This window comes from Monodon monoceros, unplaced genomic scaffold, assembly GCF_005190385.1.
Source record: "Monodon monoceros isolate NGI ecotype Baffin Bay Population unplaced genomic scaffold, NGI_Narwhal_1 Super_Scaffold_9, whole genome shotgun sequence".
Lineage (NCBI taxonomy): Eukaryota > Metazoa > Chordata > Mammalia > Artiodactyla > Monodontidae > Monodon > Monodon monoceros.
The window spans coordinates 49,991,039-50,006,836 of record NW_021703786.1 but is presented as its reverse complement, the minus strand read 5'-3'; the positions used below and the strand labels follow the sequence as shown (position 1 = coordinate 50,006,836).

Genomic DNA, 15,798 nt, shown 5'->3' with positions numbered 1-15,798 from the left:
TCTTAGAAACAATCTACATTTTCCCTTTATACCAGATACTAACTAATAAAAAATGGAAATTAAAGAACAATAGAAAACAAGCTTAGAAGAAAAGGACCAAAAACAAAGGGTGTGTGTATGAGTCAGAAACATGCTCTTGAGAAATGAATGGTGGACTCTAAGCCCTGAGTCTGAACTTGCTCAGTTAATGTTTCAGACAAGATGAGACAAATTCATGTTGACATTAAGATAGTAGTATTGTTATTACTCAATCACCCAGCATAAGAAACATAATTTCTACAATTATGGACAGCCTAACACTTTGCACTAAGGAGCTTAAGATATGATTATTAAGCTGGGGGTGAAAAAAGATGGTGGTGTTGTAGGAGGAGGATGGGGGAGAAGAATCAGATTCCCTTTCCACTTCCTGATATCCAAGGCTGTTAACATGGAAAGGTCACCGTCACAGGGCCATCCCTGACAGCACACCAAAGGTCATCTACAAATATGGCTAAAAGGATAACGCCCCATCTCTCTTCTGACAGAGGTGGTAATCATTTGTGCTCACAAATTCCAACCAGCGAAGTGAAGGTATTGCTGCGTCTCTCATTTCCTGCAATTCCAACCAGCGAAGTGAAGGTATTGCTGCGTCTCTCATTTCCTGCACTATTCTTCTCCAAAAGTAAGAATGGACTCATCATCATTTCTAGAACTAAAGGAGAAAAATGCATCCTCCCCAAACTTAACAAGAGCTCTATCAAGGATCCACTTCACAAGTTCCAAGCGAGTCAGAAACCACAAAACAGTTTACTGCCTTCTTACACCAGTACTAAAATGAAACCTTCTCTATCTCATATATTGCTCCTTTACCTTGCATCCTGGCTCCAGTGTTCCATATACAATGGTCAATCAACAAATCTGGTATTTCTGAAGATTTTTAGTGAATTGTTTTAATACACACACATATTCTCGGGATTGTTTTAGTTTTACTCTATTATAGAAACTAGGTAGGCACTCAAAGAGACAGATAATTTATACTTTAGAAATTCTCAAAGTTTTTAAATGATTAAAGATTAACTTAAGCCTGGCTTACAGCAATCATTCCTCTCCCTTTCTCGTTCGTACTGTAAATTCTTAGTAGGCAGGGCCAGAGTAAAATACAGAAGCAGGTCTTAAAGAAATTAACAGTTAAATTCAACTCCACAGGTTCAACAGTAGGTAACTGTATATATACCCTGTTACAACACCAGTAAATAGAAGCTATCTGTTTTTCCCTAATTGAGACGATCTTAATTTGCTAATATGCTTTTAAATCTCAAACCACAAATATTTTCAATGAAGAGTTCTACACTCAAACTGTCATAATATAGTTTACAAGACAAAGTAACATAAATAATTCAACATTTTAAAGCATAAATTTAAAAATCAATAATTTACAATGGTTAATTCAGTTTAGTGCAAAGAATCAGAAAGTGAATTTACAACTGGTTTTGGATTAGAAGATGAACTACTGTATTGCCCAGCTGAAATTACAATGTGAAAGAAGTTTGCTGGGGAGCTGTAAGTCCCGCAGCGGATACAGGTTTTGTATTGCTTGAACTGCAAGGATTCAATGAATAAAAATCAACAGGGGGAGGAGCGTCAAGTGTTACTATACTGAAACCATAAATTGGACAAAAACAGTTCTTAAATTTTTAAAATATGCTTTACCTAGCAGAGCCGTCTTTAAATTTCTTAAATCATCACTCTTATATTAATTTCTAGATCTCAGTGGTACAATTAGTCAGGAGACTTTCAAATTAGGTGTAACTGACGCAATCCCGTGTAGCATCTGCTATGCTGCTGAAGCTCTGCTGTTAACTACAGCTAAGGCAGAAACTCCCAATGAAGCCACAGGCTGCATGAAAGCTTTAAGAGCTCCCTCGTATCTGCAGGAAAAGGGAGTCATTCACTAAGATCTGCTGAGCATGAAGTCACAGCCTCCTCGGGAAAGGAGTGCTCTTGGCTACCGCACTGGGGTCCTCCCTGCTCTACCATACTCTGAATGCCTACTGCCCCAGGTCCTCCAGGAACAAGCAGAATGTCTGTAAGCTGTTATTCAGCACAGGCTGTCATTTATGGAGAAACAAAGCCAAGCAGCCAACACTGACACCTGGCTGGAATACACAAAGGAGGTGCGCTGGGAAGGACAGTCAGACCATCTTGCCTTATTCAAATGTGTATCAGCTCTGCTGCCATGAAGTGGACAAAATATTTTGTTGTCTAAAAGTGCGGCTTCCTTATTAACAGCCCAGTGGCATTTCTGTTGTTACCTAATCTGCCAGGTTACTGTTTCTAAAATGTCCCTGTAATCATTCCTAGATATATTCAAAAACAATAAAAAGTAAAAAATCAAGGGGAAGAAAAGTTTATGTAGAACGCTACCTATCTAAGAAGGGGTGGCTATAACTACATGTGTATTTCTTTATACTAAAACAACCAAACAAAAAACAATGGAAGGATGAATTATAAAATCGATTAAATAGTAACCCAAAGAGAAGAGGGATTGATTGGGGTGAAAGAGACAAGAGAAAGAAGCTAGACTTCTAACTATATCCTTTTCAATATCTGATTTTGAAACCATGGGTAAGTATCTTTTACAATTACAAAACAAAATTAAATAGTACAAAAAGAGGCAATCCCTAAAAATATAAAGTAGAATGAAACAAATGAACGTAACTGTGTACGGACTGGTGGCATAAACCCACAAAAAGGAAACATTCCAAATGACTTTAAAATCCATCATGAGACAGTCCCCAAGGACAAAAGAATGAAAAAAAGAAAAAAGCTATTTTCACAAATCATTTGGTGATGTTAACTTTGAGACTGCCGTGGTGTATCATGGGCCAAAACAAATGAGTAATTAATTATGGTCAAGGGCTGAGATTTTTGGCATGGAATTTTTGAACGGGAGATATAGATAGACAATTGGTGAAGTTAAGTAGAAACTAAATAGAAAGTCGGAACTAGGATGTATTTTATCTTTAAAAACAAAATCGAAAAATAGTTGCTGCCAGCTCTGGGGAAGAAAAAAAACGTATTTTTGGGGGGAGCAACCTGTCATACTAGACAGCAAGGGAGCTACTACCCAAGACTCTAGTATGATAAGACGACTCAGCATCCAACTTGAATAAACACTCCATGGGCAAAGATGGGTATCAATCTGTGTATCAATAAAGATAATAAGTGTAACAGACTGAGAAATACTGAAAGTGTAAATCCATGAGTTCATAATAGTCTAAAAACAAAACCTAAACCACCCTCTTTGGTCACTTCTGGGAGATGCTAGGGAACCACTAACTCATTATTCTTAAAACTGAAAAGTAAAGCAAAATAATCAAGCATTTATCCTGCCTTTACCAGATGAACTGTACCTCAACGTAACCAAATAGTTGATAAGGGGAAGTTTCTCTTTATAAGTACTTTAGCAATAAAGAAGGAATAATAGAATCGGAATATCAACATTCTGCAACTCTAAATGAATTAATGGATCCAGGCAATGATCATCAATGACTGCTCACATTGTAAGAAGACAAAAGCAAACATTATGTGCCTCCTGATGGAAGCTCTGAAGCATACCACACACCACCTAGAAAGCAGTCTCCCCCCCACCCCCCATCAAAACTGTACAATATCTGATGATGCCTCTGGCTCTAACTGCCAATTTATAGGAAAGACAGGGTCTGAGGAACATATTAACGCCACGGAGATGCACTCAGAAAAATCCAGATATAAAAAACTCTACAGGACAAATATCCCATTTTCTTTAACAAATAAATTACAAGGGAGTGGGTGACAGAAGGAGGAAAGAGGGGGTGGACAACTATACTAAAAGCAATTCAAAGGATATATCTATCAACTGCAACACATAAAACTTAGTAAGACTCTAGTTTGACAAACTTTAAGACATCTGAGACAGTAAGAAAAATTTGATCAACTATACAGCCAACATGAAGGAATTATAAATTATTGTGGTTATGTTTTCTTTTAAAGAATCTTTACCTTTTACAGATAAATATGAAAATGGTTATGGATAATATACTGTCTGAGATTTGCTTCAGAATCGTCAGGGCAGGGGGAAGGAGTATATGGAATACAGATGAAACAAGAATAGCCATGAGCTGTCAACAGTCAACGTAGGTGATTGATAGGTAAACACTAGGTGTCTTCCTAGACTGTCAATCGACTCAATATTAAAATTATTTAACTTCAAAAACTAAAAACAAAGATATATATTATGGAATACAATACAAAATTCAAATGCATATTAAAGAGAAAAGAAGAGACTTCAAGAGTACAGAGTGCTTCCTGGGAAATTCTTTATTGTCACCTTGATGCCCAGGGATTTGTCAGAAAACACTTCCTCCTATAGCTGATACTTCAGTGGAAGAGTCTGAGAATCACTGTACCACATCATTTATTCCTTCATTTTCATTTATTTAATAATTATTATTTGAGGACCAGACACTATACTAGGTTGATGCCATGTAGAAGACACAATATGGACAAAGAGTGAACACAGGAGCAGAATCCCAATATCAATTTAGGAAGAGTGAGGGCAAACTTCACAGGTGGCAGTATCTGAACTAACTTGATAGATGAGAGTCTGATGGTCAGAGAGGAATCTCCTGGAGAGGGATCAGAGAGCAGACGCTCAACATTACTGGGGCATCAAATATGGAGGTGGGTGAGAAGGAATGGTGGGGAATGACAATACATTTTACTGAGCATTTACTATATACCAGGCACTGTGTTAATTATATTTAATCCTCAAAACCCTATGTGGTAGGTACTATTATTACCCCCATCTTATAGATGAGGAAACTGAAACTTAGAAAAGTAACCTGCTCAACATAAAGCTAGACAGGGGCCAGCACACAAAAGGCTTTTTCTATACACTAAGCAATAGTTTTGGTGTTATCCACCATGCCACAGTTAAACAGAATACCAATACAAACTACTAGGTCACAAGGAAGTTCATGCAGAATACAAATGACTGAAAGAGATAAGTCCAGAGAGATGTCTATGGGCTGCATGGTTAAGAAGACTTTATGCAGAAGCTGGAATTGAGCTGGGCTGCAGTGGAGGGAAGTTCACAGGAAGGATCAGAGAAAGGGCTGTGAGCAAAGGCTGTACAAAGTCAGTTATGACTCTGGCATCGTGAAAAGACTGTGGAACTTCTAATATCGTAGAAGACAGTACAGTCAGGAAAACAGGGAGCAATTAGGACGGAAGGGAAAGTCAAAGACAGATTTGGGAGGCCCAAGGAGCCACTGAGGAGCTATACATTCTTTGAATGGTGAGTTTAGGATGAATCCAAGTGACTGCTACATGGAAGGCTGTTGGGATGGCCTATAAGCAAGGTGATGAAGGGTTGCCTAAGTAGGTTAATACATGGCTAGGCTGGAATAAAAGGCAGTCCTTTGGCAGTACAGTGAGTAGGAGCTTAGGCTGTGAAATCAGACTAATCTGGGCTCCAACCTGACTTTTTAGAGCCTCCAATTTCCTCATCTAGGAAGCGGGGATAATACCACGTATTCGACTTGTCAGGTTTAAATAAAATGACATAATGTGTGTGAAGCATTCACATCACAATTTGAAGCACTATATCCACTGCTTTAAATCTACTATACCTATTAACGTCCTGCTTGCAATGCTGCTCCTTAGTAGAAGTCCTACATCATTCCTTTTAACATTCAACAAATACTTACCAAGCACCAACTATGAGTCAGACACTGACAATTCCTCCTCCGTGAAGTCCTCTCACACTAGCCCAGCCTGAACCATTTCCTTTTCTGAACTCCCTAATTCCACACCATTCTGGTCCCTACCATTCATTTCGTTACTTACTCATATATAAAATTTTGTATCAATACTTCACATGTTTTTCTCTCCCATAAAACTGATCATCATAAGGTACAGAAAATGGTATCTTATTTCTTCGGTATTATCACAATGAACATCACACTTAATAAGAAAAGTAATTAAGAGGAGGAGCCTTAGCTTTGGTTTTGTTCAAGAGCTCAGCTCTCTAACCATCACATCTGTTTTACAGCATAATATACAGTCTGGTAGAGTACTGGTTTTCTAACCATGTCTTAAAAGCAGAATCCTTTCAATAAATAAAATTAATACATAATACTGACAAAAGCAGATCAGCTCTGGTTAAAATGAGAGACAGCCCTGAAGTACGAGCCTTACATCTGCCCCCAACTGTCATCCCCTGGGCACCAACACGGAATCCCTCCTCTACCTAGAATTAGTTTGAGAACCTGTGGAATAGTAAGTGGAGCACTATCAGAGGACCCCCACTCTGACACTAACAAGGTTACATAATTAATTTGACCCCTTCCCTCCATTTGTTCTCCAAAAAGCCCTCTAGTTATTACTCCCTAGACAGGAAAGACCCAGGCTCAAAGGAAATGTCTTGAGCCCAGGGAGGTCATTTTTTAAAACCAGAGTTCCTGGGCAATGCTCAGACCAAGAGTGCACAATTTACTATGGCTACATTATTTTCTCTTTTTCTTTTAACAAATGTCAAACGTCTGAAAGCAAAGCAAAGCAAACCTAAAATAATGCCTTGAGCAATTAGAGGAGAAGCTCGGACAAAGAGGCATTATAAGTGGCTTGTTAAAATTCTGTAAAGAACCGTCCTTACAATATGTTTCCTTATATTTGTCATCAGTCAAAAATGAATGTACAAAATTCTATCAACACTAGGACTCGTCTTTTTGCTGTTAAAATAAATCCAGACAAGAGCAATGGACTTAGTGTGGGCACCTGAATCAGAAGTGAATTGGAATTTTTCAGCATTCAGCACCAACAGAAACGAGTCAGTAGGCCTGAGATAAGTGAAAACAGAAGTTGCCATAGTAACTTGCACATTTACCCTAAAAAGGCGGGAGTGGGGGTGGGATGCGGAAGTAGGTCAATACTTCTGCTTAACTAGCTCTAGTCCTTGGCTTCCTCTCCTCACCTAAAGCAGCATATCCTCCTCCCTCCCCACCACCGGCAGGAGCAAGGGGAGGAAATGAGGTGACCATTTCAGAAAGCAAGGAGTGAGAGAGGTCCAGGTAGAGGGAAGGTGAACCAAGAGGACAGTCCACTAAAAACGTCCCGAGTGCCTTGGGACACCCCTGGGAAAGCGGATGCTGATCAAGGGCACCAGTGCTAAGAAACTGTTGCTGGGTTACCACAAATCAGAAATTGCCATTTCCCCTGTAGCAGTTTAAGTGGACCTAATGGAACACTTGGGAGTGCATTATTAACAACTTTGGGTTGGGGGTAGTGGTGGGGAGGGATGAGTACTCTGGCATGGGAGAAACCTGAAGCCCTCAGCAAGAGGCATCCTTTGACGGCTGAAACTATGAACAGGGCTCAAGGATGGCCTAAAAGACAGGGAGGGAGGGAGCAAATAAAGTAAGCTGATTTTGCTACACGGAAACATAGTACTCTTTGATACTCTGATCTGAAATAGCTACTAATCCAAGAGGGCAAGGGTGACGCTGGTCCCTGAGATGGCCTGAAGAGTGCCAGAGCTCATTATCAGCTCTTCTGCCTGTGGTACCAACAAGTGCAGAAAACAGGTTAAACAGGAAGCATTTGGAAACAGGTGCAGTTCCATTTTCCTGCAGCTGTTAGTGTCTGCACAGGGATAAGCTAGGACATTACTAATGATTTTAACCATTTGGTGGGAAAGCCCTAGTGTTCTAGAAGACAACAGAAAGGATAATCCCTCAGGGAGGTCAAAAAAGCAGAATCAAAAAAAAAAAAAAAAAGCAGAACCATCTTTTTTAACCAGTGAGAATTTCAAACACAAACCTCTAGATACCCTACTGCATGGCACAGAGGCAAGGCTAGGCTTCCATCAGGCAGGCCAATCAGACTTGACTGAGAAACTTATTTCAATCCAGCAGCACACCTAGCTGCAGAGCACAGGAAGGAAAGGCTGTTTCAAATCTGAGCTCATGTATTCAGAAACATCTGCAAATCATCCCCTTGTACTTCTGCACATGTCTCTACTCCTCTGCCCTATGGGAGAAGGAAAGAGCCTCATAGACACAGCAACATTTAAGAGAGGCTCTGGAGACCAAGCGTGGCCAGGACCTTGGGAGAGGAGCACCCAGAACAAGCCTGTGGTGTAGACAGGGGATTAGAGACAGCAAGGACCAGGTACTAGGCCTCCGTAAACACTGTGGGAAGAAGCAGCCCACGCTGAGCAACGTGTGCATGAACATTAAGGCGGACAGCTCCAGGCAACAGTAAGTCAATCATTCTTCCAAGGGAAATGTGAGAACAAACAGATGCTATTCTATTACCACCTCTTAGCACGGCCCAGAAAAATTGTTCGGTCTAACTAGTTCAGAACCGTTTTTCTTTTGCATATAGCAACACAGAGGACAAAGAGAATTTTGTGGAACAAATCATGTTTTAAAACGTTCTATTATGGAAGAATGTTCAAGCTCAAGCACATGCAAAGTAGACAAAATAGGGTAATGAACTATCACCCAGCTTCAAAACTCATTAGTATTCCAGTGCTAACCTTAAAGCCGAGACAGAACCCTTCATTGGAATGATCTCTAAGTTTTACACACCAAAAGCCTGCAAGCCCAAATGGTAATTTCTACATCCACCAGGAACCCCAGGAGATAGCTACTCTAGGAAAACAGCAGTGTTAATAGAAAATAAACAGACTTCAATTTCAGTGCTTGAGGAATATCTAACAAAATAATCATACCCACAAAGTTTTTGTACCTGAATTTTTTAATTCCTAAAAGATGCATTTCCAACTCATTTATGTCTGCTGAGTAAGAATCAATGAGGTGCACAAACTCACAGAGAAAGCTTCCACAGTCACCACAGTCAGGCTTCCAGGACTATGTCTGGTTTACAACTACTTTCCATTCTTTTTTTTTTTTTTCTCCAGCTTCATTGAGGTACAAATGGCATATATCATTGTGTAAGTTTAAGGTACAACTGTGATGATCTGTTGCACAAATATTGTGAAATGACTACCAAATAAGGTTAGTTAACACCTCAATCACCTCACATAATTACTTCTTTTTTTGTGGTGAGAATGCAAGATCTATTCTGTTAGCAACTTTAAGGTATATAATACAGTATTGTTAACTATAGGCACCATGCTGTACATTAGATCCTAAGAACTTATTCATCTTACAACTGGAAGTATAACCTTTGACCAACATCTCCTCATTTCCCCCTTGCAGCCCCTCCACTTTCCATTCTGACATAAGCATTTGGGGCAAACTTCAGGAAAACAGGACAGTACAGATTTAGTTCATTTATGACCTACTAAAACCCACCATGTGCTGGAATTCAGAGAAGCTAAAGGAAGGTCTCTACTTACTGGTACTGTTACATCATCATAAAAACTCCAAGCCAAAGCCCACCTCATTGTCCGACCTTGGCAGAATTCAGTGTAGGTGACTTTAGGAACCTGAAACCAGCAAACACAGCATCTCATCATTCTAGTAATTCTACTATGTTTCTGGCTCCTGCCTCATGTTAAATTATATGTTGGTCGTCCTTTTTATCAGTTAACAAACACTACCATCCCAAAACAGTTATGCACAGCTGCCTAATAATCAATGAATAAATTACCTCTCGACAAAGTTGTGGGCTTTCTTCCTGCCATAAAACAAGAGAGAGAATTTATAGTTCTGGCCTGAAGGTCCAATATATGAAACACTCAAAACACAGCCCTTCAGAGAACCACTGGTAAAATGATTCAAATGTTCTTTTGTTTTCTTTTGTTTAGGAAAGAGAGCCTCTAAGGCCTAGCTAGACACAGCTATGTAGTCTCCCTTTTGTCTACCAGATTTTAGGAAAGAAAACAGAACTACTTTCTAGCTGTTACAATTTTAACAAAGAAAAGGTGTTGTGGGGAAAATAGAATGAGTAGAATGTCAGAAAGAAAACTGAAATCAGAAACTTGGTTCTACCGCTGAACCCACATCTGACCCCCTTCTCTGAAAAGTCATCCTGCTCCTGCCTATTTACGCCCAAACACCATAAACTGGGAGGGGAGTTGGGGAAGTATGTATCTGTCACCTGCTTTTCAAAACAAAAGCAAGGGGCTGAACTTGTGTGGGTCACACCATAGTGGGGTGAAGATCGCACACCGGACTGAAAATTGTTCTGGTTTCAGCTGTTCGTTGATAACTAGGCGTGTGAACCAGACGTGTGACCTGGAACAAGCCCCTTAGCTTCAGTTTCTGCAGTTGTAATGGAGTCAGATGTGGGGTCAGTGGTAGGCAGACACCAGGTTTTTTGAGGTCTGGTTTCTCTCTGACATTCTACTCATCCTGTTTTCCCCATCTTTTCTTATTGGTCAAAGAAGGCCTTATTTTAATAATTTATAAAAAGTTCCCTTTCGCCCCAAAATTACAACATTAAAAAATAAACAAGCAAAAATAAAACAAACAAAAAACACATTTAGAGCTTCTAGGTATAAAGGAAAGTTCTATCTATACTCCAAGTACCATCAAAAGTGGATACACCAGAATAGTAAAGACAAAGCCTTACCCCTTGTATTCGAAGTTCTTCCTTCAGAGGAGCCAGGCTGCATTTCTTTCCCAGCATACAGCTATACCACCTGTAGGGGGCGGGAAATCAGGCAAGTCAAACACTGTTTATGTGGTTACACATTTTTACATTAGCATTACTCAAGTGAAAAAGATAAGAGTAGCAAACAAATATTGAGTTAAGTTACAAGTGACAATAACAAGAATTGTATCAATAGCCCAAAGCAACTTAAACAAAAAGCCACTTAGCCTCTCCAATGATGTTAGGGCTGTATGTATGTGGAAAGAGTAAGAGAGAGAGGTCTCACCTGCAATGCTCAGAATGAAGATCATTTAGCTTTGGGACAGAAATTAGTTAATAAACAACAGAAAAAACATGCATACACACCCCCCCACCATATTAAGAGAAATTGTAAAATCTAGCATGAACCTGTATTTTGAGATGCACTCACTTGCAAATAACTTAAGAATATATATTGCATTAAAGTTTCAACAGAACATGAAATCAATTTCTTCTATAGCAAATACAAATCCAGAAGAGGGAGTATGAAGATGGAGTGAACTGGTTAAAAGGTAAAAGGACAGACTTTATTTCTTCTGATTATTCTAAGAAGTTTGCAAAGTATAAAATTTATACAGGACTTCTGCTTCAGCATATGAAGGATTAACTAGTAAGGAAATTGCCCTTCCACCATAAATTAGGAAACTGGACAAAATATATGAAACAATTTTTCAGACACTGGACAACTGCAGTGAAGACCTATGATCTCAGAGAGCAAAACAAGGTGAGCCCTATAACTGCCAGAACTTACTGCCTAAAGGAAATCCCCAAGCTGCAAAGCAGGGAAAGGAAACTAAAACAGAACCCAATAATCTTGCTGAATTGATGAGACAGAGACTGGAGTTCAGAGAGGCTGAGGCAGTAAGAATTTGAAGAGCAAAATATAAGAGGAAGGAGCCGCATACGGAGAGAATTCTGGGCATCTGCAGAGGAGGTCACTGGAATATTCTGCAGAATGATCTACATGTGTGGGGTGGAGGCTAGGGAAAGAACTCTCAGAAAGCAGTAAGCTGAACAATTCCTGGATTTCAGACATCTGGGACTAGTTTGTGGATCTACTAGCCAGAGCAGAAAGACCCTGTTAATAAAAGGGTCATCTAGTAGAGTCCTGGAAAGGATACTGCTTTGTAATGGGGCTACAGCCTATTCTATATCTACCCTAATAAAGCTTAAAAGCAAGATTTGAAAGGATCCAACTGATCACAAGTAACTGAAGTAAGCATCAAAACAAAGTTTAACACCCTTTAAAAGAACAGAATGAAACGCAGCACCCCCAAACATAAGATATGCAATGTCCAGCATCCAGTCAAAAACTACCAGACATTGAAAGAAGAGGAGGGCTTCCCTGGTGGCACAGTGGTGAGGAATCCACCTGCCAATGCAGGGGACACGGATTCGAGCCCTGGTCTGGGAAGATCCCATGTGCCGCAGAGCAACTAAGCCCGTGTGCCACAACTACTGAAGCCCGTGAGCCTAGAGCCCATGGTCTGCAACAAGAGAAGCCACCACGATGAGAAGCCCACGCACCGCAATGAGAAGCCTATGCACCGCAGTGAAGAGAAGCTCCTGCTCGCCGCAACTAGAGAAAGCCCGCGCATAGCAACAAGGACCCAATGCAGCCAAAAATAATAAATAAATAAAATAAAAAATAAAAAAAGCAGGAAAAAGACTCACAACCAGGATTTAAAAATCAATCATTAGAAACAGACCAAGAAATAAGAGAGATGATGGAATTAGGAGATGAGGACATCAAAACAGCTATTAGAAATATGCTCCATAACAAAACATGGACATGATGAAGAGCAAGAGGGAAGATATAAAAACTAGCCAAATGTAACTTCTAGACATGAAAATTATAATATCTAAAATAAAAAATTCACAGATGGGATTAACAGCATATTAGACTCTGCAAAAGAAAAGATGTGTGAACTTGAAGACACAGCAAAACAACTACCTGAAATAAAGCACACAGGGGGAAAGAAAAAAAAGAAAAAGACCAAAAAACTAAAACGCAGCACCAGTGACCAATGGGACAATATCAAGCAGTACACACAACTGGGGTTTCAGAAAAGGGGCAAAAGGAGGACAAAAATATTTGAAAAAAAAAAAGGTCAAAAATTTTCCAAAACTGATAAAAACTATAAACACATATACAAGAAGTTCAATGAACTCCACACAGAAGAGACATAAAGAAAACCATACTATATATTTAAAACAGAGAGCCAACAAGGACCTACTGTATAGCACAAGGGAACTCTGCTCAATACTCTGCAATAACCTAAATGGGAAAAGAGTTTGAAAAAGAATAGATATATCTATATGTATAACTGAATCACATTGCTGTACACCTGAAACTAACAAAACATTGTTAATCAACTCTACTCCAATATAAAATAAAAATTAAAACAAAAAACATACTAAGGCACCTTATAATCAAATTACAGAAAATTAGAGATAAAAAGAAAATCTTAAAAGCAGGGAGAGGGTAGAGACACTTTTTGTTCAAAAGAGTAAAGATAAATAGTTAATATCAGACTTCTCATCAGAAATAATGCAAGCCAGCGCTACGCTGGTGGCACAGTGGTTAAGAGTCCACCTGCCAATGCAGGGGGCCCGGATTCAATCCCTGTTCAGGGAACTAGATCCCACACGCATGCTGCAACTAAGGAGCCCAAGTGCCGCAACTAAAGAGCCGGTGAGCCACAACTAAGGAGCCCGCCTGCCTCAACTAAGACCCAGCTCAACCAACTAAATAAATATATTTTTTAAAAATGTTGATTTAAAAAAAAAGGAAAACAACCAGAATACAATACCCAGGAACTGTGGGACAACTACAAAAGGTATAAAATATGTGTAATGGAAATCTAGAAGGAAAAGAAAGAGAAAAGAACAGAAGAATCTGAAACAATGACTGAGAATTTCCCCCAAATTAATGTCAGACACAAACCACAGATCCAGGAAGCTAAGAGAACACTGAGCAGAAAAAATGCCCAGAAAACTACACCTAGGCGTGTGATTTTTAAAACACAGAAAATCAAAAAGATAAAGAAAAAATCCTCAAAGAAGCTAGAAAAAGATACACCTTACCTATTGATAAGAATTACATCCAACTTGTCTTAAGAAACCAAGCAAGCAAGAAGAGAGTGGAGTGAAATACTTATCTCAGACAGGGCTGACTTCAAACCAAGGCAAGTTATCAGGAATAATTACACAATGCTAAAGATGACAATCTTTCAAGAAGACTTAACAATCCTTAATGTGTTTGTACCTAACAACAGAGCATCAAACTACATGAGGCAAAAACCGATAGAGCTGCAAGGAGAAATGGATGAATCCTCTACTAGAGATGGAAACTTCAACAACCCTCTATCAGAATGGACAGATCCAGCTGGCAGAAAATCAGTAAAGACATAGTTGAACTCACAGCACCATCAATCAACTGGCTCTAATTGACATCTATTAACTATTCATCCAACAACAGCAGAATACACATTCTTCTCAAGCTCACATGGAATATTCACCAAGACAGACCGTGTTCTGGGCCGTAAAATACATCTTAACAAATTTTAAAGAATAAAACTCATACAACATCTGCTCTTACACCATAGGGAATTAAATTTGAAATCAGTAACAGAAAGAGAGCTGGAAAATCCCCAAATACTTGGATATTAAACAATACATTTCTAAATAACACATGGGTCAAAGAAGAAATCTCAAGAGAAATTAAGCAATATTTTTAAAAAAATATTTATTTTTGGCTGCATTGGGTCTTCGTTGCTGCGTGCGGGCTTTTCGCTAGTTGGGGCGAGTGGGGGCTACTCTTTGCTGACGTGCGCGGGCTTCTCATTGCGGTGGCTTCTCTTGCTGCAGAGCACGGGCTCTAGGCGTGCGGGCTTCAGTAGCTGTGGCACACAAGCTCAGTAGTTGTGGCTCGTGGGCTCTAGAGCACAGGCTCAGTAGTTGTGGCACGTGGGTTTAGTTGCTCCATGGCATGTGGGATCTTCCCAGACCAGGGCTTGAACCCGTGTCCCCTGCATTGGCAGGCGGATTTTTTTTTTTTAACATCTTTATTGGAGTATAATTGCTTTACAATGGTGTGTTAGTTTCTGCTTTATAACAAAGTGAATCAGTTATACATATACATTATGTTCCCATATCTCTTCCCTCTTGCGTCTCCCTCCCTCCCACCCTCCCTATCCCACCCCTCTAGGTGGTCACAAAGCACCGAGCTGATCTCCCTGTGCTATGTGGCTGCTTCCCACTAGCTATCTATTTTACGTTTGGTAGTGTATGTATGTCCATGCCACTCTCTCACTTTGTCACAGCTTACCCTTCCCCCTCCCCATATCCTCAAGTCCATTCTCTAGTAGGTCTGTGTCTTTATTCCCATCTTGCCCCTAGGTTCTTCATGACCTTTTTTTTTTTCTTAGATTCCATATATATGTGTTAGCATACGGTATTTCTTTTTCTCTTTCTGACTTACTTCACTCTGTATGACAGATTCTAGGTCCATCCACCTCACTACAAACAACTCATTTCGTTTCTTTTTATGGCTGAGTAACATTCCATTGTATATATGTGCCACATCTTCTTTACCCATTCACCTGTTGATGGACACTTAGGTTGCTTCCATGTCCTGGATACTGTAAACAGAGCTGCAATGAACACTGGGGTACATGACTCTTTTTTTTTTTTTTTTTTTTTTTGCAGTACGCGGGCCTCTCACTGCTGTGGCCTCTCCCGTTGCAGAGCACAGGCTCCGGACGCGCAGGCTCAGTGGCCATGGCTCACGGGCCCAGCCGCTCTGCGGCATGTGGGATCCTCCCGGACCAGGGCACAAACCCGCGTCCCCTGCATCGGCAGGCAGACTCTCAACCACTGCGCCACCAGGGAAGCCCAAGGGAACTTTTTTTTTTTTTTTTGCGGTACACGAGCCTCCCACCGTCGCGGCCTCTCCCGTTGTGGGGCACAGGCTCCGGATGCGCAGGCCCAGCCGCTCCGCGGCATGCGGGATCCCCCCAGACCGGGGCACGAACCCGCGTCCGCTAGCATTGGCAGGCGGACCCTCAACCACTGCGCCACCAAGGGAACTTTTTTACAGTGATGGAAATATTCTATATCTTGATTGTGGTGGTGGTAATGTACACATTTGTCAAAATGCATCAAATCATACAC

General features: G+C 40.3%; 1 protein-coding gene across 3 annotated transcripts in view; it reads right to left on the bottom strand.

The window, feature by feature from the left end:
* METTL16 (methyltransferase like 16) overlaps positions 1-15,798 on the bottom strand; it is a 62,720-nt gene that overhangs the window by 10,598 nt on the left and 36,324 nt on the right. For all 3 annotated transcript variants that reach the window (XM_029211230.1, XM_029211231.1, XM_029211232.1), the window contains 2 exons: positions 10,564-10,633; positions 9,386-9,475 (listed from right to left, as the gene is read on the bottom strand). In XM_029211230.1, the coding sequence (XP_029067063.1) occupies positions 9,386-9,475; positions 10,564-10,633 (160 nt within the window). The remainder of the gene's footprint in view (positions 1-9,385; positions 9,476-10,563; positions 10,634-15,798) is intronic.